This window comes from Bos taurus, chromosome 28 (genome assembly GCF_002263795.3).
Source record: "Bos taurus isolate L1 Dominette 01449 registration number 42190680 breed Hereford chromosome 28, ARS-UCD2.0, whole genome shotgun sequence".
Taxonomy (NCBI): Eukaryota; Metazoa; Chordata; class Mammalia; order Artiodactyla; family Bovidae; genus Bos; species Bos taurus.
Genome location: NC_037355.1, coordinates 7,900,828 through 7,922,523, shown reverse-complemented (window position 1 = coordinate 7,922,523; position 21,696 = coordinate 7,900,828). Strand labels below are relative to the sequence as shown.

Below are 21,696 nucleotides of genomic sequence, written 5' to 3'. Positions count from 1 at the left end.
GGGTTCACGTGCTGTTGCTGCGGGCTGGGAGGCTTTTAGGTGAAGAATGGCCCTGGAAGGGAAGAACAAACGTGAGAAAAAGCAGAGTGCGCAGGAGGGGTGAGTGGCTCGTGGCTTGTCTGCCTGGGCGGGAATGCGTTCGGGAGCTTGGGACGCGAGGGGTGGTGCGTAGAATCATGTCGTTGAGTCTCTGGCGTCCGTGTCTAGACAGAACCCGGACGACGGCGCTTGTGGGAATCTGGAAGGAGACTATGAGGTGGGACAAGTCGCCAATAGTTTATTCCGCGGCAAGCAACCCTCCAGGGGTAGTACCGGTCGACTGGCTTCCCTCTTCGGCTCTGTGAACCCTCAGCTTCAACCCGTGTACGTGCCTGTGCCTGAAGTAAGTCATTGCGTTCTGCTACGAGTGGCCCATTAAAACAACTTTAAAACAAGCAACCTACCTTGCAGGGGATGCTTTGTAAACTGGGGCAGATAGGATCAATTTTCAGTAACCTTTCATTACTGGATATACCAGTGAGAGAGAAAAGATGCTACTTTGAAAGACTAGTAAGTGATGAGGTCTCAAACATAACTTTAAACTTTTAAAAGGAAGCCATCAAAAAAAGGAAACGAGATGAGGAGGAAGAAAGTTCACCCCAAATCCAAAGGCCACTTTTGCAAGAACCTGCCAAAAAAATGAAAGTGAAGAAGAAACTTTCTGATGCAGAGAAGAAGTTGGCAAACAGGTTGGTAAAATTCTTTTAAGTTGATGGGAAAGAAATCAGATGATAACGAAATTGAGATTCTTACACTGGTAATATTCATTTTAGTTTTTTTTCTCACTTGATAGTTCTCTTTAAAAATTTTTTATTATGTTAAGTCCCATACATATTCAAAAATTGAAAAGAGTAAGGAACCCCATGTACCCAGCATCAGCAGTAATTAATACTTGGCAAAGCTTGTTTCATCTTTATCCTGTTCATATCTTCCTCATTGTTTGGAAGCAAACCTAAGACTTAGATTTCATCTATAAATATTACTTCGTGTATATAAAAGATGAGTTTGGTTTTCTAAAACTTATTCAGAGATCAGATTCCTCCATTAGCTCAATTTTTTTTTAAACAGTTTATTTTTTAAACATTATACGTTTCTAGTTAACTTTCCTCAGTCTCTAGACCACTCTCTTCACGCTCTTTATATCTCTGTTCTCTGTTGGCAGGTGGTCTTGTTAGCTATTCTGAGAGTCATGAATTGCTAACAGTTGTGAATTGCTTCCTTTCCTCCTCCTCCTGATTGCAGCTATCACGTTTTTAGTTTCTTCCGCTTTCAGAGAAGGGTGTCTTACTCCCTGTCCAAGATTACTGCAGTCACCTGTACTGTTTATATATCACGTACCTCTTCTGTCTTCTCAGAGGTTATGCCATCAGATACCTATATCCATTTCTGCTTTTTTCCTGTATCTTTGATCTGTCCACTCAAGATTGTCTTAAAGATTCTCATCTTAAAGAAATCCAACTGTCCACAGGCATATGTGACCCCCAAATCTTTCTTTCATCATTGAGCTTTTAGAAAAAGAAATCTCCACTTGCTCTCTCTTCCTTTTCTTGATCTATCTTCCCTTCCACACGCTGGCACTCTGGTTGTTAATTTTTTATTTGATCTGACCGTACTTCTGAAACAGTGCTCAGGGAAGCCGTTCTGACCTAGGTGCCACATTTAATAGGGAGCACTGCCTCTAACTGTAGCCCTCTCTTTTACATGTCATGTGGTTGCCATTCTTCTTGAAGCTATTGCATTCTTTGGTGTCAACCTCTTCTGAGTTTCCAGTTCTCTGTCTGTTCCTTCTCACTGTTGTCTCAGGCACCTTTCCTTCTGACTGTTCCTTAAATGTTCATTTCGCTCAGGATTCTGTTCTTGTTCATCTCATAATTCTTTTTTATACCCATCAATCTGGGCAGTCTCCCAGTCTGTGTGGCTCTAGCATTCTGATCTCACTGTCTCTTTCTAAAACATAGATTTATTCGCCTGTGCCAGGTCTTAGTTGTGACACGAGGGATCTTTTAGTTGCAGCACGTGGGATAAAATTCCCTGACCAGGGATGGAAAACGGGCCCCCTGCCTTGGGAGCGCAGAATCTTAGCCACTGGTGAGAGTGAAAGTGTTAGTTGCTCAGACGTGTCCAACTTCTCGCGACTGCGTGGACTGGAATCCTCCAGGCTCCTCTGTCCGTGGGATTTTCCAGGCGAGAATACTGGAGTGGGTTGCCATTTCCTTCTCCAAGGGATCTTCCCAGCCCAGGGATCGAACCCAGGTCTCCCACATTGAGAGCAGATTTTTTACTGTGTGAACCATGAGGGAAGCCCACTGGACCATCAGGGTAATCCCCTGATCTCTGTTGCTTGATCTGTAAGCCTGTATATCTGTTTGTCAGCCTGTTGATTGTTCTTGTTGTTCAGTTGCTCAGTCGTGTCAGACATTTTGCAGCCTCGCGGACTACAGCACGCCGGCTTCCCTGTCTTTCACCATCTTCCAGAGTTTGCTCAAATTCATGTTCATTGAGTTGTTGATGCCATCCATCATCTCGTCCTCTGTCATCCCCTCCTGCCCTCACTCTTTCCAAGCACCAGGGTCTTTTCCAGTGAGTCGGCTCTTTGCATCAGATGGCCAGTATGTTGGAGCTTCAGCCTCAGCATCAGCCCTTTCAATGAATATTCAGAGTTGATTTCCTTTAGGATGGACTGGATCCTTGCAATCCAAGGGACTCTCAAGAGTCTTCTCCAGCACCACAGTTCCAAAGCATCAATTCTTTGGCAGTGTCCTATCATGCAATGCTCTGCTGCCCATCGGCTTATTCATATACACATCAAATTCAGGATGTTTCAAACTGATCTCATTATACTCATCATACCTGTTCCTCTGCACGAGTGGTGCCATCAGCCTTCCAGTTGCCTGAGCCTGTGACTTGGGAGTCATCTTAGACTCTTCTTTTCCCTACGTTTCTCAAGTCCTAATGATGCTGTCTTTTAATTATCTCTTATAATGTGATTTCCCTTTCCACCACCTCTCTTGCTCTGGTGAGTTTGTTGTCTTCTGAGATGCCTGCAGTTGTAACTGTCTCTTTACTGGTCTCCCTTACCCAGCCTTGCCGCATTCATAACTATCTTCTGCTCTGCTGCCCATAATGTGAAATGCCAGGCTGAATGAATCACAAGCTGGAAGCAAGACTGTTGGGAGAAATATGCAGAATGTGCAACCTCAGATATGCAGATACCACTCAAATGGCAGAAAGTGAAGAGGAACTAAAGAGCCTCTTGATGAGGGTGAAAGAGCAGAGTGAAAAAGCTCACTTAAACCTTAGTATTCAAAAAACCAAGATCGTGGCATCTGGTCCCATCACTTCATGGCAAATAGATGGGGGAAAGTGGAACCAGTGACAGACTTTTTTTTCTTGGGCTTCAAAATCACTGCAGACGTGACTGCAGCCATGAAATTAAAAGACGACTGCCCCTTGGAAGAAAAGTTATGATAAATGTAGATAGCGTATTAAAAATCAGACATCACTTTGCTCTGCTTTAGTCAAAGCTATGGTGTTTCCAGTAGTCATGTGCCGATGTGAGAGTTGGACCATAGAGAAGGCTGTGTGCTGAAGAATTGATGCTTTCAAACTATGGTGCTGGAAGAGACTCTTGAGAGTCCCTTGGACTGCAAGGAGATCCAAACAGTCCATCCTAAAGGAAATCAGTCCTGGGTGTTCATTGGAAGGACTGACGCTGAAGCTCCAATACTTTGGTTACCTGATGAAAAGAACCGATTCATTGGAAAAGACCCTGATGCTGGGAAAGATTGAAGGCAGGAGGAGAAGGGCACGACAGAGAATGAGATGTTCAGATGGCATCACTGACTCAGTGCACATGAATTTAAGCAAACTCCAGGAGACAGTAAAGGACAGGGAGACCTCCTGGCATGCTGCAGTCCATGGGGTCCCAAAGCGTCGACACGACTGAGTGACTAAACAGCAGCTGCTGCTAAATGACCTTTTTCAGGCACCTTCAGGGTCTTCACGAGCTCCTTGTCTTCTGTGGGATAAAATCTAAGCACTTTTGCATAACAGGCATGGTCCTTCTTGATCTGGTTCCTACCTTACTGTTGCGTCTCATTTCATCTCACTCCTGCTAGGTACTTTAAATGCCATAGTAAATGGGAAAACTAGGCATATACCCTCTCCTTAGTGGAAATTGTGGTCTAGTGGAGGGATGATAATGGTCATCATTCACTGAGGACTGACCACATGCTGTATACTGCCTTTCCTCCTCTGAGAATGTCTCTTGTTTCTTTTATGTTTCTACACCAGGTATTATACATGTTACTATTTTATGGTGAAGCTTGCCTGTCTCCTCAGAGACTAGACTGTTAAAAGCTTTTAATGGTCTGCTTATCTTTGTATCCTCAGAGGCTAGAACTGAGTAGTAAATATTTATTGAGCGAATGAATGAATGAGTTTGATGATGCCTACTACTCCTTCTCCCCCCTCACTCCTAAGTTCCTGGTCCAGTTCTCTTTCTGGACTGGTGTGCTTATCCAAGTGCACTGATACTTTACAATACTGGCAGAATTTATTGGGTTGGCCAAAAAGTTCATTCAGGTTTTTCTATAACATCTTATGGAAAGACCCAAATGACCTTTTTGGCCAAGCCAATAATTTTGATAAGCAGTCCTTTAAATATTGCAGTAGGAAATCTGGTCTCTTCTGTTAGTCAGATTGGTTTTACAAAGTTAAATACTTTGCTGGTCTGTTAACCTTAATAGAGCCCCTGGGAGTGCTGCAGTAACTCGAGAATTCTAGAGCAGAGAATAAAATTAGGCACTGGTAGAAGGTAAACTCGGAGAAGGCAATGGCACCCCACTCCAGTACTCTTGCCTGGAAAATCCCATGGATGGAGGAGCCTGGTAGGCTACAGTCCATGGGGTCGCTAAGAGTCGGACACAACTGAGCGACTTCACTTTCACTTTTCACTTTCATGCACTGGAGAAGGAAATGGCAACCCACTCCAGTGTTCTTGCCTGGAGAATCCCAGGGACGGGGGAGCCTGGTGGGCTGCCGTCTATGGGGTCGCACAGAGTCGGACACGACTGAAGCAACGCAGCAGCAGCAGCAGGTAAACTAAATCCCCAAGAACTTCAAGTGAACCAGCTTTTGTTTGAGTGAACTTTTGTTGCTTAATTAGTTGGCAGTTTTAAACTATCTTTAGAAATTGACCTTTTGCTAATTCTTGAGTTTCCTAAAGATATGAGTCACATTTTGATAATGCTATTTAAATGTAGATTATGAATGGTAAGTTTATAGGAAAGCCAGGAGGTGGGAAGCATTCCTAATCTGTGCTTTGCCAAATGCTAGACCTGACTTCCATGCCCTCTTTTTTTTTTTTTGGCTTAAAAAGGGAAGATGCTTTAGCAAGTGCTGATTTAGAAGAAGAAATTCACCAGAAACAAGGGCAGAAAAGGAAAAATTCTCAACCTGGTGTTACAGTTGCAGATAAAGAATTACTTGATGATGTAGAAGAGACAGTTGTAAATCAAAGAAAGAAAATTCAAATCAACCAAGAAGAAGAGAGATTAAAGAATGAGAGAACTGTGTTTGTTGGGAATTTGCCTGTCACCTGTAATAAGAAGGTGAGTGTATAGTCTGTGTATTATAAACATGCAGAGAAATTACTAATTCATAATTTTGTTTTTGTGTTTGTGTGTTAGTTGCTCAGTCATGTCCGACTTTGCAAACCCATGGGCTGCAGTCCACCAGGTTCCTCTGTCTGTGGAATTTTCCAGGCAAGAATACTGGAGAGGGTTGCCATTTCCTCCTCCAGGGAATCTTCTCAATCCAGGGATTGACCCAAGTCTCCCACATTGCAGGCAGGTTCTTTACCGTCTGAGCTGCCCAGGAAGGCCATTGATATCACTTTATTGAATAAGTACATAATTAATAAGTCATTAATACATAATTTCATTATAAATGACTATATCATTTGATAGATTCATTCCAGCATCCACCTGCTCCTTTCCATTCCCAGAGTCTCTGCTCTAATTCGGGCTTTTGCAAATCTTATCTGAACTGTCGCAGTGGTCTTCTCTGGTTTTTTCCTCCAGCTTTCTCTTCTGTTACATGCCACGAGAACAGCAGCACGGTGTGTGCAGGGATGTGTATTTTGCTTCTTCACGTCTCTGTCACTAGCACTTGAAACAGTGCCTGATGTGTAGTAGAGGCTTGATAAATATTTGTCATGAAAATGAATCCCTCCTTCCTAAGTTCCCTCCATTACCTGGAGTTCGATCAACCAAGACACGCCCTTTTCTTTCTGTGTGTTCATGTGATAGTCACCCTGATGGCAATCCCTTGGGTCAAAATCCTGCTTATCTTTTAAGGAACGATTTCAGTTCCACTTTCTTAAAACAGTACAAGAAGCTTACTTTCTGGGTTTTCCCTTTCCCCTTTGACCTTTTGTCTCCTAGCTTTTGATGGGTGATTATTTTGTAGAAGATAAGCCATTTTCCGTAGTAGGATAGTTTTGGTTTGGTTACTTATCTTCATGTTAGATTATAAGGGCTCAAGGGAGGGGAGTGTTTGTGGAGCTTTACATGTTTAATAAGTTATTTTTGAATTCAAGTTGCTTATAGACATTATTGTGTGAGCTGTCAGATATACACATTCATCACATCCTGAGCCAGTCATAAGCATAATGTATATAATTCACCCAAAGATTTTTCTTGAATCTGATGGTCTCGGTTCCAGACAATTGGGAAATTTCCCATAGTGACATAAGCATCCTTAAAATCCATTTCTGGTTTAAATAAGCCAGTGTGAAAAGATGACAGAATCTATGGAGCATGTAGTACTAGTTGACATGTAGTAAAAGATTTTGAAAGATTGAAAGGCAGAAATGTGTATTTCAGGGATAGTAACATGAATTGTGTGTTGTTTTTTTTTTTTTTACATAAGTTTCAGTAAAAACTTTTGTCCTCTAACTGAATAGTTACTTAAAAACTTTTGTCTTCTAACTGAATAGTTACTTACTTTTCCTGAAATATTCTTGAAACGTGGCAGGAAAAGATTATCCAACCATTTTACTTAATTCTGTTTTGTGGTACTTACTTGATGTTCTTAAAATGGACTAAAATATATGTATCTTTTTTTTTTCTCTTTTTTAGAAGCTGAAGTCATTTTTTAAAGAGTATGGACAGATAGAATCTGTACGATTTCGTTCTCTGGTATGTTTTCCTTCCTTGAAAGTACATCATCTGAAAATGTATTGCATGTAAATCAGACGTTTTCATGTGTTGGTTTTAGTGAGATGAAGGAGCCCTTGACTTTAACCTTTAAAACCAACAGGCTCAAATGTAGCGCCAAAGCAGAGTCACACCTGCTGTCTATTACTGACCCCTGGACTTGGTTAGGTAATTTAATGAGTTCACATAGTAAAATGATATCCTTCCTAAGTATATTTTGGAGGGTGGATCTGTGACTTTTGTTTGTGAGTCAGTTGAACAGGTGGAGATGTTCAACCTATTGAGTAGCATTTCTGGAATCACAGCTGTTCATATGGAGGGTTTGCTTGACTCTGGAGAGCAGTGCTTATGCTCTGACATAGAAGGATAAAGTATGTTTAATCGGTTTAATGTTAAAACTGTATGGAAGCAAATGGTATCTGATTTCACCAACTGAGTGCTCTGTAGACCAGTTACAGCCATGTTCCTTGGAGCATGAAGAAGCATCATTCATAGATTTTTTAAAATACAATTAATATGTATTAGAATATAAGAAATGTTTATTCCTTGTTTCAAACTGCTCTTTCTCAACGTGACTCTCTAAAATGGGGTTTCTCAACCGTGAGACCATTGACATTTGATGCTGGGTAATTGTGTGTTGTTGGACACTGACCTTTGTAATGCAGCATCCCTGGCCTCTGTCCACTAGGTGCCGGTAGCATCCTTCCCACCCAAGTCGTAACAACCAATTGCCAAACGTCCCCAGCAGGCAAAACTGCCCACTTCTCTAAAAGTAGACCTTAAGGTTTTGGCACAGTCTCCATAATTACTATCACGGTTTTAGATTCTTCCGTTTATCACATGTGTCTTCTGTCAGCCCTTCTTGAGTCCTGCTTCCTCATATCAGATCCTTGCCTGACACATCCACAGGGTTGTCCTGCCAGCCCCTCTGTGCTCACCTTACCTGTATCGATCCACAACCCTATCCTATGCCATCTACTGATTACCTGTTCTTTAGTACTGCTCAGACTGCCAGCCTTGGACTCTTTAGCCCATCCAGCCTGTTGCTTGTCATCCCTGCCTGGTTTTCAACTGTGGTTTCTTCTGAAGATGAGTCATTCCTTTCTTTTTGCATTGTCCCACCTAAGTTCTCACTTCTGGCCAAAATAGTTGCAAAGGCCTGTTACAGTTCCTGCTTTGTCTGCCTCACATGTAGCCAACACACCTCTGTCTACTTAATCTTCCTAAAGCACTTCTTCCTGGAGCTCCTAACCCAAAATCTCTCTCCTCCACCTCCCTTCCCATGAACATTACACACACCCCTGCCTTGGCTTGGTGTTCTCCTTGAGGAGCCAGCCCTGATTCTTCGTATCCATGGATTACTGGTGCATCAGGTGACCCTGCCGTCCGCCCTCTGGCGGCCGGCACCTCACTGTAGTCCTTAGGAGGCGGCTGGGACATTGTGATGTTGCTCCTCTGTGCCACCAGACTGAGCCCAGCTGCCCGCTGGGTCACCAGCACCTATACCGGTTCACATCAAATATGTATGGAGGTGCCTAAAATCTTGTCATTTTTCTAGCTGTTCTTCCCGACATCCTGACGGTCTGTGCAGGGCGGCCCTGGGGCCCTGCGCTCTTCCACACGTGACTGTCCTGCAGCCTGGGCGCTGCGCTTCTAGCAGATCAACACGTGGGCCTTCCCACCCACATCCTTTTGCTCAGTTCTTTGTTTTTTTAACTTAGGTAAAATTGGTATGTAACATTATATTAATTTCAGGCGTTCAGTGTAACAGTCCAGCATTTGTTCACACTACAGCATGGTCACCGCCATGGGTCTAGTCAGCATCCGTCACTGTGCACTTGAGCCCCTTCACTTGTTTTGCCCACTCTCCACCCCCTTCTCTCTGGGTCACCACCAATCTGTTCTCTGTATCTCTTGAGTTTTATTTTGTTTTTTTTATCTGGTCACATTGTGAGGCTTGTAGGATTTTAGTTTCCCAACCAGGGATCAAATCTGGGCCCTTGGCAGTGAGAGCACGGAGTTGCTAACCACTGGACTACCAGGGAATTCCCTGTTTTGGTTTTTAGATGCATGAATAAGTGACATCATAGGGTATTGGTCTTTATTTCCCTTAGCATACCCTCAGCATGTATCTATGGTGTCGCAAATGGCAAGATTTCCTTCTTTTTTATGGCTGAGTAGTATTTCACTGTATATTCTGGGAATCCTTAAACTCTCATTTTGCTCATCAAGATAATATGTATTTTACAGAAGGCACTTAAGATGTCACTTATTCAAGGCTTTTTGATGCTTTGTAACATCAAGTGGTATTTTTCTTCCTCTGAATCCTTTTTGTAATTTATCGTCTTATGCTATATCTATTCATTCTCATCTTTAGTAGCAGGGCACAGGTCCTTGAGAGCGCCTAGAAAGCACCTAGGGGACGAATTTTGATGCCTGGCATTCACATGTTGATTATTCGTGTGGGCGTTTTGCATGTCTTGGACTATGTTTCTGTGTATATTCTGAGAGCTTTATCATTTGTTAGCTTGAGCAAGGCAGACTAAGAAGTAGTAGTTCAGTTTCTTACTTTTACTATGTAAACTATCAAATGACTAAAAGACAGGTTTTCCAGAGGAGGTGTATAGTGACTGCCCTAAATGAGATTGGTGTTTACAGATACCCCTGGACCGTGAACTTGGCAATTTGCATCTTTTGACCTTCCTGTTCACAGTACCTGGCGGTATTTGGCACATTGCTGTTAGTCACCATTGTTGACTTGAATTTCCACCTTCTCCATAAAGTTTTCCCTACCCGTTCCCATCACTCTTAGGTACTGTATATGACTGAAAACAGCATGATCCTGAAAAAAGGGAGATTCCATTGTTTGTCCGAGGACAGATACTGAAGGGTTTTGTTTTTGCCAGTTGGCATATATAAACTCAGAGAGATATGAGTGAAGATAGCATATTCAATCGGAGAAGGCAATGGCACCCCACTCCAGTACTTCTGCCTGGAAAATCCCATGGGTGGAGGAGCCTGGTAGGCTGCACTCCATGAGTTCTCGGAGAGTCGGACACGACTGAGCAACTTCACTTTCACTTTTCACTTTCATGCATTGGAGAAGGAAATGGCAAGCCACTCCAGTGTTCTTGCCTGGAGAATCCCAGGGACGGGGGAGCCTGGTGGGCTGCCGTCTATGGGGTCGCACAGAGTCAGACACCACTGAAGTGACTTAGCAGCAGCAGCAGCAGCATATTCAATAAAATGTCAACTTAGAAGTGTCCCTTTTTTCCATGCCCATTTTATAAAACAGTTTTCCTTAACACTCTTCACATGTGTCTTCAACAACATCGTCTCCTCATATGCCAGCAACCCCTTCGAGTCATCCGTTATTCCTGCCTAGTTGGAGAGTTGCTGCCTGTGAAATCTGAATGCGGCGTTGTCGCTGGGAATGTTTGTCCTCAGCCACAAGGCCCCATTCATACGGCACTAGGACAGTTGTTTCTGGTTCAGTATTTCCTTCATTTTTATTCCATATCAGAGTTAGGTATTTATAATTCGATTAATTATAATTATTTTGAAATAATGTCAAATGATGACTTTCCTGTAATACTTTTTTTTTTTCTCTTAAAGATTCCAGCAGAGGGAACTTTGTCCAAAAAGTTGGCAGCAATAAAGTAAGTTTATAATTAGAGAAAGGGAGTACTTGTAAATTCTCTTTCATTTTGGTGAAAAATGAGATAATTTCTTAACCTCACAAATGTGTATATTTGGATGAACCATCATGGTTTATTGTTTCTGATGTCTATAATAACATAAATTTGTCAGGAGTTTGTCTTCAAGCCTCAGTGTAAGCTGTAGAGTCACAGAAAGAATTGCAGAATGACTTAAAATGTGCCACGAGAAATGAGAAATTTCAGAGATGTTTAATCAGACATACTGGGTGAAGAGAATAAGAAAGTTTTGCATCTAAATATTCTATTATAAATCACAAGTATCACATTTCATCAGTTCTAAGGCACACATTTCCTTTACCTTAACATTTTTAAGCTCAAAGTTCAGTTCATTTTAGTTCACTTGTTCAGTCGTGTCCGACTCTTTGCGACCCCATGAATCACAGCACGCCAGGCCTCCCTGTCCATCACCAACTCCCGGAGTTCACTCAAACTCACGTCCATCCAGTCAGTGATGCCATCCAGCCATCTCATCCTCTGTCGTCCCCTTCTCCTCCTGCCCCCAATCCCTCCCAGCATCAGAGTCTTTTCCAATGAGTCAGCTCTTCACATGAGGTGGCCAAAGTACTGGAGTTTCAGCTTTAGCATCATTCCTTCCAAAGAAATCCCAGGGCTGATCTCCTTCAGAATGGACTGGTTGGATCTCCTTGCAGTCCAAGGGACTCTCAAGAGTCTTCTCCATCACCACAGTTCAAAAGCATCAATTCTTCGGCGCTCAGCTTTCTTCACAGTCCAACTCTCACATCCACATGACCACTGGAAAAACCATAGCCTTGACCAGATGGACCTTTGTGGGCAAAGTAACGTCTCTGCTTTTGAATATGCTATCTAGGTTGATCATAACTTTCCTTCCAAGGAGTAAGCGTCTTTTAATTTCATGGCTGCAGTCACCATCTGCAGTGATTTTGGAGCCCCCAAAAATAAAGTCTGACACTGTTTCCACTGTTTCCCCATCTATTTCCCATGAAGTGATGGGACCAGATGCTATGATCTTAGTTTTCTGAATGTTGAGCTTTAAGCCAACTTTTTCACTCTCCTCTTTCACTTTCATCAAGAGGCTCTTTAGTTCCTCTTCACTTTCTGCCATAAGGGTGGTGTCATCTGCATATCTGAGGTTATTGATATTTCTCCCGGCAATCTTGATTCCAGCTTGTGCTTCTTCCAGCCCAGCATTTCTCATGATATACTCTGCATAGAAGTTAAATAAGCAGGGTGACAATATATAGTCTTGACGTACTCCTTTTCCTATGTGGAACCAGTCTGTTGTTCCATGTCCAGTTCTAACTGTTGCTTCCTGACCTGCATATAGGTTTCTCAAGAGGCAGGTCAGGTGTTCTGGTATTCCCATCTCTTTCAGAATTTTCCACAGTTTATTGTGATCCACACAGTCAAAGGCTTTGGCACATTCAGTAAAGCAGAAATAGATGTTTTTCTGGAACTCTCCTGCTTTTTGATGATCCAGTGGATGTTGGCAATTTGATCTCTCCTTCCTCTGCCAGAATGCATCTTCAAATCAGAGGTGCCTCATGATTGCTGTTGGCTGGCCAGTTTTTTCCAGGGAAATTCTTTAGGTCAAACTATAAGATAGATAAATGGGGAATCAGATTAAACAGGATTCTGAAGACTTTTCAAGTGGAAAACTGAACAAGACCCACGTATGTCTCGGGGTAGACACCTCAGTGGTAAAACCACATAGACATGCAGGGAAGTAGTTCCTATAAAGGTGGGAGTGGTGGTTGCCTTTGAAGGAGCGGAGGGGCTGCAGTTGTTGGGGCCACGGACAGGCTACAAGGGTGCTAAGTGCCACGTTGCTTCAGTCGTGTCCAACTCTGCAACCCCCATGGACTATAGCCTGCCAGCCTCCTCTGTCCATGGGATTCTCCAGGCAAGAATACTGGAGTGCTTTGCTATTTGGGTACTACCCTGTTAATAATTTCCTAGCTGTGCACGTTTACAGGTTTGTGTAGTTTTTATTTTACAGTAAAAAGAAAAAAGCAAGTTGTTTTTCCCGTTTATGTGTGTGTGAGATACAGAGGTGCAGCTAAGGGGACCGTTGGTCATGTGGTGGGGTCGCCTGGGGCAGTCTTCTGCTTGCCCACTGTGATGACTGGGAAGAGGGCGGAGGTCGCGTGTTTCACCACTATCTGTACATGTTGTGTGTTATTTTGGGGGTTATTACTAAATGTTTATGAAAAGAATTTATGAAAATCCTCCCAGAAATTCTTGTCATAGGTGTTGAATGAGAGTGTAAAACGAGCTGTATTTATTTTAGTGACTTTGGGATTAGCAAATTTTACACTTTTTTTTTTTTTTTTATGTAGGCGTAAAATTCATCCTGATCAGAAAAATATTAATGCTTATGTTGTGTTTAAGGATGAGAGTGCTGCTACAAAAGCACTGGAAAGGTAATTTCGTCTCTTTGATGTTTGAACAGAACTATTCTACGTATGAGTCCATGCTGTCTTTATTCTTTGGGTTCACTTCAGATTAAATACCCCAGTAGTTCAGTGCCTGTTTATAACAGCCATTTTCTCTTCATATTTATAACAGAAATGGGGCCCAATTTGCAGAAGGATTTCGTGTTAGAGTGGATCTTGCAACTGAGACCTCCTCCGTAAGTAGGGTTTGCACTGTCTGAAGAATTTCGCTGCAGTAGTGTAGAGAAGAACATTTTCTTCTGAGCTTGTGCTGGGAGAAGAGTTGGATTAGCCGGGAGCATGAGGGAATTAGAGGAAGCCGCCTCTGCCCTCTGTGGTCTCAGCCTGGGCGCCTGGGGCAGGCGAGGGCTTAAGTCAGCATTGCTCATCCTTGCTTGTGCTCAGTCACTTCAGTCATGTCTACCTCTTTGTAACCCCAGGGACTGTAGTCCGCCAGGCTCCTCTGTCCATGGGATTTCCCAGGCAAGAATCCTGGACTGGGTTGCCACTTCTCCAGGGGATCTTCTCAAGCCAGGGATTGAACCCATGTCTCCTGCATTGGCAGGTGGATTATTTACCACTAAACCACCTGGGAAGCCTCTAGCTTTTGACTTTTATTTTCTTTTTGGTTGTGCCACGCGGCCTGTAGGATCTTAGTTCCCCAAACCAGGGATTGAACCTGCGCTCCCTACATTGGAAGCATAGTCTTAACCATTGGACTACCAGGGAAGTCCAAGTCAGCATTAGCTTCAAGAAAGTGGTTCCCCAGACTTCTAGACTCGGGGGAAGAAGGCGAGGGTGGGATGATTTGAGAGAATAGCATTGAAACATGTATATTACCATATGTGAAATGGATCGCCAGTCCAGGTTCAATGCATGAGATAGGGTGCTCGGGGCTGGTGCACTGGGAGGACTCAGAGGGATGGGATGGGGAGGGAAGTGGGAGGGGGATTCAGGATGGGGAACACATGTGCACCCGTGGCTGATCCATGCCAGTGTATGGCAAAACCACTACAGTATTGTAAAGTAGTTAGCCTCCAATTAAAATAAATTAATTAATTAAAAAAAAAAAAGAAAGTGGTTCCCACTCCTACATCAGATCCAATAATCCTAGAGAGTGTGGCTGAAAGGAATATTAAAGAGCATTGGAGCCAGCACCCTATTTATAGACTAAGGTCTCGAGTTACATTGCTCATTAATAGTGTTTAGTCCCTGCTCTGTGTCAGATGTTAGTGCTGAGACACAGTCTCAGTTGTCTAGAAGTTCACAACGTAAAGGTGAGCAGATGGGCTGACCATGGCACTGTTTTATGATAAATTGTCATAAACGTCAGCTCAGGCTTGGGCCACTCAGTGTGGGAGGTTGCCAGCAAGAAGGGACAAAGGAGGGTTTCCTGGAGAACAGGTGTCCTATCAGTGTTGTATGGGCAAAAAAATTTTGAACACTGTGAACGGTGGGACCAAAACCTAATCCTTTGTGGGGGTTCCAAGAGCTTGATACAGTTATTAGTGGGTAGAGTGAGGACAGGCCACAGTCAGAGTTGCTGTTGGAGAAATATGTGGAGGGCAGTCATGATGACCCTGGCCTGCCATGTCGAGGAATCTGGGTTTTGTTTAGAAGCTTTTCCTTGGGGTCTCTTGAAATGAATGAAGCATGAGTTGGTAAGAACTCACTGCAGAGACAGAATGTGTTACTATCGGCGTCAGGGCAGCTAGATGAGAAATGACCAAGACCTGGCTGACTGTCCTGGCTTTGATGGTGGACGTGGCACAAAAGAGTGAACTGGCCTGAGGGCCCAATGTTTGCTCCCCGTTTTTGTGAATAAAGTTTTATTGCTCCAAAACCATACCCATTACGTGCTCAGCCATGTCCGACTCTTTGCAACCCCATGGACTGTAGCCCGCCGGCTCCTCTGTCATGGGATTCTTCAGGCAAGAACATGAGTGAGTTGCCATTTCCTCCTCCAGGGGATCTTTCTGACCCAGGAATCAAACCCAAGTCTCTTGCATTGGCAGGTGGATTCTTTACTACTGATCCACCTGGGAAGCCCATTAATTTCATGTTATTTTGCTTTAACAGCAGAGGCAAGGGGTACAGCAGAGACTGCATGGCCCACAAAGCCTAAAATACTTGCTTTCTGGCCCTTTATAGAAAAAGTGTGCCCACCTCCAAAGGAGCAGGCCTTCCTTGAGCACTGCTATGTTGTCAGTGCCAGCTGTGAACAGAAGTTCCTCACTCTGGGGCTCATACTCCTGCGGGAAAGATGGCAGAAGCCAAATCCAACAGGGGCCTGATAGGCAGGGGAATCAGGAGATGGAGCCCTGTCAGACATGTGCGGTGAGGGAAAGAGTGGACTTCATTGTGACTTCTGTTTTCTCTTTCGTGATTTTTTTATTTTGTGTTTCAGAGGGACAAGAGATCCGTATTTGTGGGAAATCTCCCATACAGTAAGTTCGTTTAAATAAAAAGCTATCTGTTTGTCATTGAAGTAATGCAGATATCACCTGAGTGGTCACTCAGTGTTTTGCTTTAAGACTAACTTTGAAAAATGTGGAGTGTAACTTGACTAATTACTGCGAGGCTGTGCTTACCTGAGGCGATTCCAAGTCCTCACTTCCCCTTTGGTTGAACCTGTTTTTAGAAGTTGAAGAATCTGCAGTTGAGAAGCACTTTTTGGCCTGTGGGAACGTTGTGGCCGTGAGGATTGTGCGGGATCAAGTTACTGGAGTCGGCAGAGGCTTTGGCTACGTGCTCTTTGAGGTATGGAGGTTAATGTGGCGTCACCGTCCTTAAAGTGTGTTGGGGGAGGCTGTCCCTGCTGTCCCATCATTCCACCATAACTCTCGCTGTCACCCTCAAATTGCACCTTAAGTAAATTCATAACCTGCCATAATAGAGCACTGTTCCTACTGTGCTCTATTATGCGTCTAACCATGAGATGTCCTGGTTGTTTCTCCATAGTAATGTCATGAAATAATGTTTTATTTATTCATTCATTTTGACTTTTGTATTTTTCTTATTTATTCTTAATTGGAGGATAATTGCTTCACAGTATTCTGTTGGTTTCTGCCATTCATCAACATGAATCAGCCATAGGTGTATATGTCCCCTCCTTCCTGAACTTCACTCCCACCTCCCACCCCATCCCACCCCTTTAGGTTTTCACAGAGCACCAAGTTTGTGCTCCCTGCGTCATATAGCGAATTCCCACTGGCTGGCTAGTTTACATATGTTAATATGTTTCCATGTTACTCTGTCAGTTCAGGCCCTGTCTTTCCCCTACTGTGTCCGTAACTCTGTTCTCTGTGTCTGCATCTCCACTGCTGCCCTGCAAATAGGTTCATCAGTACTGTCTTTCTAGATTCCATATATATGCATTAATATACTCTTTTTCTCTTTCTGACTTACTTTACCCTGTATAATAGACTCTATTTTAATCCACCTCATTAAAACCGACTCAGATGGCTTTCTTTCTATGGCTGAGTAATATTCCACTGTGTGTATGTACCACAGCTCCTTTATCCATTCATCTGTCGATGGACATCTAGGTTGCTTCCCTGTCCTAGCTATTGTAAATAGTGCTGCAGTGAACATTAGGGTACACGCGTCTTTTTCAGTTATGGTTTCCTCAGGGTTTATGCCCAGTGGTGGGATTGTTGGATCAAATGGTAGGTTTATTCCTAGTTTTTCAAGGAATCTCCAGATCGTTCTCCATAGCGGCTGCATCAATTTACATTCCCACCAACAATGCAAAAAGGTTGCTGTTTCTCCACACCCTGTCCAACATTTATTGTTTGTAGATTTTTTGATGATGACCATTCTGACCAGTTGAGGTGATAGCTCATTGTAGTTTGATTTGCATTTCTCTAATAGTGAGCGATGTTGAGCATCTTTTCATGCTTTTATTAGCCATCTGTATGTCTTTGGAGAAATGTGTGCTAGGTCTTCTGCTTACTTTTTGATTGGGTTGTTTTTCTGGTATTGCACTTCATGAGCTGTATTATATATTTTGGAAATTAATCCTTTGTCAGTTGTTTCATTAAATAATGTTTTAGATGCTGGCTTTTAAAAGTATTGGGCTTCCCTGGTGGCTCAGCAGGAAAGAATCTGCCTGCCTGTGCAGGAGGTGCAGGTTCGATCCCTGGGTTGGGGAAAATCCCCTGGAGAAGGAAATGGCAACCCACTCTAGTATTTTGCCTGGGAAATCCCATGGACAGAGGAGCCAGGTGGGCTACAGTTCATAGGGTCTCCAAGAGTCACACACAACTTAGTGACTGAACAACAACATTAAAGGTACTGAATCTCCAAATATCTACCTACTGGAAAAGGAGAAAATGGACTCTTCACTCAGCTAGAAGAAAATTTTAGTTTTTGTTACACAATTTATATTTAGTTCGCTAAATATTAACTAGCATCTTGTGTCTAAAATTACACGAACAACCCAAAGGCACTCAAGTTTTTCTTCCCTCTACAATCACCCCTTCATATATGTCCTCTCGGTTTTTATCTCTGCCCTTTTGTGGTCATACTTAATGTTGTGAACATAAGGTTCTGTAACCTGCCTTTATGTTCTCTGTTGTGTAAGTATGCTCCATTGAGGCATGTAACATAATTTATACTGTCTTTTCCCTAGTGTTTCCCAAGTGTCACATGTGTACTGTTTTCTCTTTTTCCCTATAATAATGAAATTGGAGTGATTGTTTTTTCCTTCACATGTTTGCCTCCATTTTTGGATTACTTCTTTAGGAAAGTTCCCCAGTGGGTCATCACTAACCAGATCAAGACATGTGACTGTTTTTAAGGCTCTTCGTATGTAGGGCCAGATGGGTTTGAAGGAAGGGACTCACATTCTTATGCTTCCATCCATGACTGTGGTGTAACAATCTCACTGTCTCTCTGCTCTCTGTCTTCTGACTGCTGATAAGTTTGTAAACCCCTATAACAAACACGTCATGAATATTTAGAGTTGTTAACACTGAGTTAGAATAAAAGAGTAACCGTATTTGGGTTTAAATGGCACCCTGAAGGCATCTAGTCTGACATCTCGAGGATTGTAGTAGAGTTCTCTGTTCTCACGTCAACCCGTACAGCTGGGGCTTTGTAGGAAGAGGCTCGTGAGGAGTAGCTTCATTGGTTTAAAAGGCCACCTAGGATTCATCTCCTTAGTTGAAAGTTCATTTTACATTGAGAAAAAATGAAGCCTCTTTGATTGTGGGCTTACCTGGTCATTTGACAAGACAGCCTAAGTGCTTCCTGGGGAGAAGTGCATGAGGGTGCATGATTAAAACTGCAAGCACCGCTGCTGAAACACTGCGGCTTGGACTTGCCTACCTGTGGAAGTGAGCGGGGTTTCTACTTTTTCTTTCTTTGGCCACACCGAGACTGGTGGGATCTTTGTTTCCCAACAAGGGATGGAACCTGTGCCCCCTGCAGTGGAAACACAGAATTCTAACCACTGAACTGCCAGGGAATTCCCGACAGGGGTTTCTGAATCACAAGCTTGAAAATTATTCTAATCCATAAAAGTTGTAATTTTGCTAGATTCTTTGCAGAAGAGTTTCTGTAAAATTTAATATATTGATTTTTATTACAGAATACAGATGCTGTTCATCTTGCTCTGAAATTAAATAATTCTGAACTGATGGGAAGAAAACTCAGAGTCATGCGTTCTGTCCATAAAGAAAAGTTAAAACAAAATTCAAATCTTAGTTTGAAGAATGTCAGTAAACCTAAGCAGGGACTTAACTTTGCTTCGAAAAGTGCACAGAATTCTAAAGGTTTGTTTATTGGAGAAAAAGCTGTTCTCATGAAGAAGAAAAAGAAAGGACAGAAGAAAAGTAGACGAACTAAGACACAGAAAAAGCAGAAGTAACAACCTGAAGCTTTTTTTTTTTTCCCCCTCACTGACTACTGGTAATAAAATTGTGATAAATTCATGTACTGAGTTTCAGAATTTTTTATATATGTGAAACTTGGACACTTTTTCAGTTATTCATGTTGTAATACTACCTTTGAAGCAACTGTTTTAAGATGTCGGCAGTTCAGTCATCATGTAATACTGCTGATTGTATGAGAGATGATTTTAAGTGTAGGGTGAACATTTAGAATTTTAGTGGTTATGTATTATTTTACCATATGTTGCAAATATACCTGTCATTTTTAAGAATTACTTGTTGCTATTGTTACTAAGTAGCTTCAGTCGTGTCTGACTCTGTGCGACCCCATAGACGGCAGCCCACCAGGCTCCCCCATCCCTGGGATTCTCCAGGCAAGAAGACTGGCGTGGGTTGCCATTTCCTTCTCCAATGCATGAAAGTGAAAAGTGAAAGGGAAGTCGCTCAGTCTTGTCTGACTTGTAGCGACCCCATGGACTGCAGCCCACCAGGCTCTTCCGTCCAAAGAATTACTTGGGATGAGACTAAATTTAAAAGTGAGTAAATTTAAAGAAAAATGAAACAACCTTAATATTTATTGTACCTAGACAAAATATCTAAATAAAAGTGGAAATACTGATTGATCTGAGGTCAAATGATAATCCCTAAGAAGTAAAGTTTTGAGGGCTGGTATATGATAGCTAGTCATTTTTCTTTCTTTCTTTTGTACTTATAAGTGGAGTTCTAGGTTTTAATTTTATTTCATCAACCTAATAACAGGAATTTTATATCAAATGTAGGTCTGCTTTCTTAATTGGTGATTAGATTGGTTATTGCAGTCCTTGGTAAATCTGCTATAAGGCAGATTTTTACTTTTCAATTTTTTTAAAAATTTTATTTATATATTTTTGGCTGCACCGAGTCCTGGTCTTTTCTCTAGTTGCAGCAAGTGGGTTGTGGTGCGCAGGCTAAAGGGCGCATGGACTCAGCAGTTGTGGCACAGGGGATTAGTTGCCCCACAACACATGCAATCCTCCTGGAGCAGGGATCAAACCTGTGTCCCCTGCATTGGCAGGTGGGTTCTTAATTTGAAGAATATTCTCCCAGGAAAACTTGTGATACTTAAGGTCACCCAATAGAATGAAACTATTTTTAAGGACTGTTGGACTTCCTCGGTGGCAAGGTAAAGAATCTGCCTGCAGTAAGGAGATCTGGTTTTGATCCCTGGGTAGGGAAGATCCCCTGGAGAGGGGAATGGCTACCCATTCCTGTATTCTTGCCTGGAGAATCCCAGGGCAGAGGAGCCTGGTGGGCTACAGTCCTTGGGATTGCAGAGTCAGACATGACTGAGCGAGTAACACTTTAACTTTTCACTTTCTGAACTGGAAGCCATCTGATGTGAAGAGCTGACTCACTGGAAAAGACTCAGATGCTGGGAAAGATAGAAGGCAAGAGAAGAGGGTGGCAGAGGATGAGATGGTTAGACAGCATCACTGACTCAGTGGACATGAATCTGAGCAAACTCTGGGAGATAGTGGAGGACAGAGGAGCCTGGTGTGCTACAGAGTGACTAAAAAACAACAAAAACCAGAGGTCCAGGGGTTAAGACCACCTTCCAATGCTGGGGGCGCAGGTTTTGACCCCTGGTCAGGGAACCAAGACTACACGCCACACAGTGTGGCATTGCAGGCCAAAAAATAAGTTTAAAAAAGTCATGGAAACAATTTTCTGAAAACGTATGGTACTGAAGTCACAAAGTGTAAAGTTCAACCAGGGGAAAGAATAGCATTGCATTCCGTTGAGATTTACCCTTATGACATAATAGCTGGTGTCCCTGCTCACAAGACTTAGCAAGCTGAAGCTGTGACCTGGAGGGAGGAGTGGGCGTGAGCCAGGGGCGCTGATCTGAGGCAGGCTCATCTGTGATACATGCAACTGATTCCTTACAGGTGGGTAAGGGATTTGGCGGACAGTGAGTTATTACTCATTTTGAAAATGTTGTCTTTCAGGCATTGCACAAGTAAAACCTAAATAGGTCTTTAAAACGTAGCTCTGTAGAAAGCAGAAAGAGCTCCATTTTCATGTATCCAAAGACTGGATGTTTTATGCTTAGGATCTTCTATGGCACTTTGAACCTTGGTTTTCAATATTTATATATTTGATGGTGCCAGGTCTTAGTTGTGGCTTGTGGGATCTAGTTTCCTGACCAGGGGTTGAACCTGGGCTCCCTGCATTGGGAGTGCAGAGTCTTAGCCACTGGACCATCAGGGAAGTTCGCTTGTTTCTCATAAGTGTATATATATATATATGCTTTTGTATATGCTTTTTAGAGTATATAAATTTATATAATTTTAGTGTCCTTAACACAGAGTGTTGGTCTTTAGGTTTTCATGTAAGGAGCCCTGGACTAGGGTGTAGGGACATCTGATCC

At 42.8% G+C, this 21,696-nt stretch overlaps 1 protein-coding gene and 1 non-coding gene across 3 annotated transcripts; one reads left to right on the top strand and one right to left on the bottom strand.

Moving 5' to 3' along the window:
- Nucleotides 1-6: 6 nt before the first annotated feature.
- Nucleotides 7-19,328, top strand: RBM34 (RNA binding motif protein 34). Of its 2 annotated transcripts, NM_001110082.2 has the most exons (11): nucleotides 7-99; nucleotides 208-382; nucleotides 592-728; nucleotides 5,420-5,651; nucleotides 7,182-7,241; nucleotides 10,875-10,918; nucleotides 13,297-13,380; nucleotides 13,526-13,589; nucleotides 15,800-15,839; nucleotides 16,034-16,152; nucleotides 18,986-19,328. In NM_001110082.2, the coding sequence occupies exons 1-11, from the start codon at nucleotides 47-49 to the stop codon at nucleotides 19,262-19,264; spliced, it is 1,287 nt and encodes a 428-aa protein (NP_001103552.2). In that variant the 5' UTR covers nucleotides 7-46; the 3' UTR covers nucleotides 19,265-19,328. The 2 variants fall into 2 exon arrangements, with proteins under 2 accessions (NP_001103552.2, XP_059738547.1); XM_059882564.1 differs by lacking the exon at nucleotides 13,297-13,380.
- A 2,135-nt stretch (nucleotides 19,329-21,463) lies between these two features.
- On the bottom strand, nucleotides 21,464-21,536 carry TRNAG-CCC (transfer RNA glycine (anticodon CCC)). The gene has a single exon. It is a non-coding gene; the product is annotated as a tRNA-Gly (tRNA).
- Between the last annotated feature and the right edge of the window lie 160 nt (nucleotides 21,537-21,696).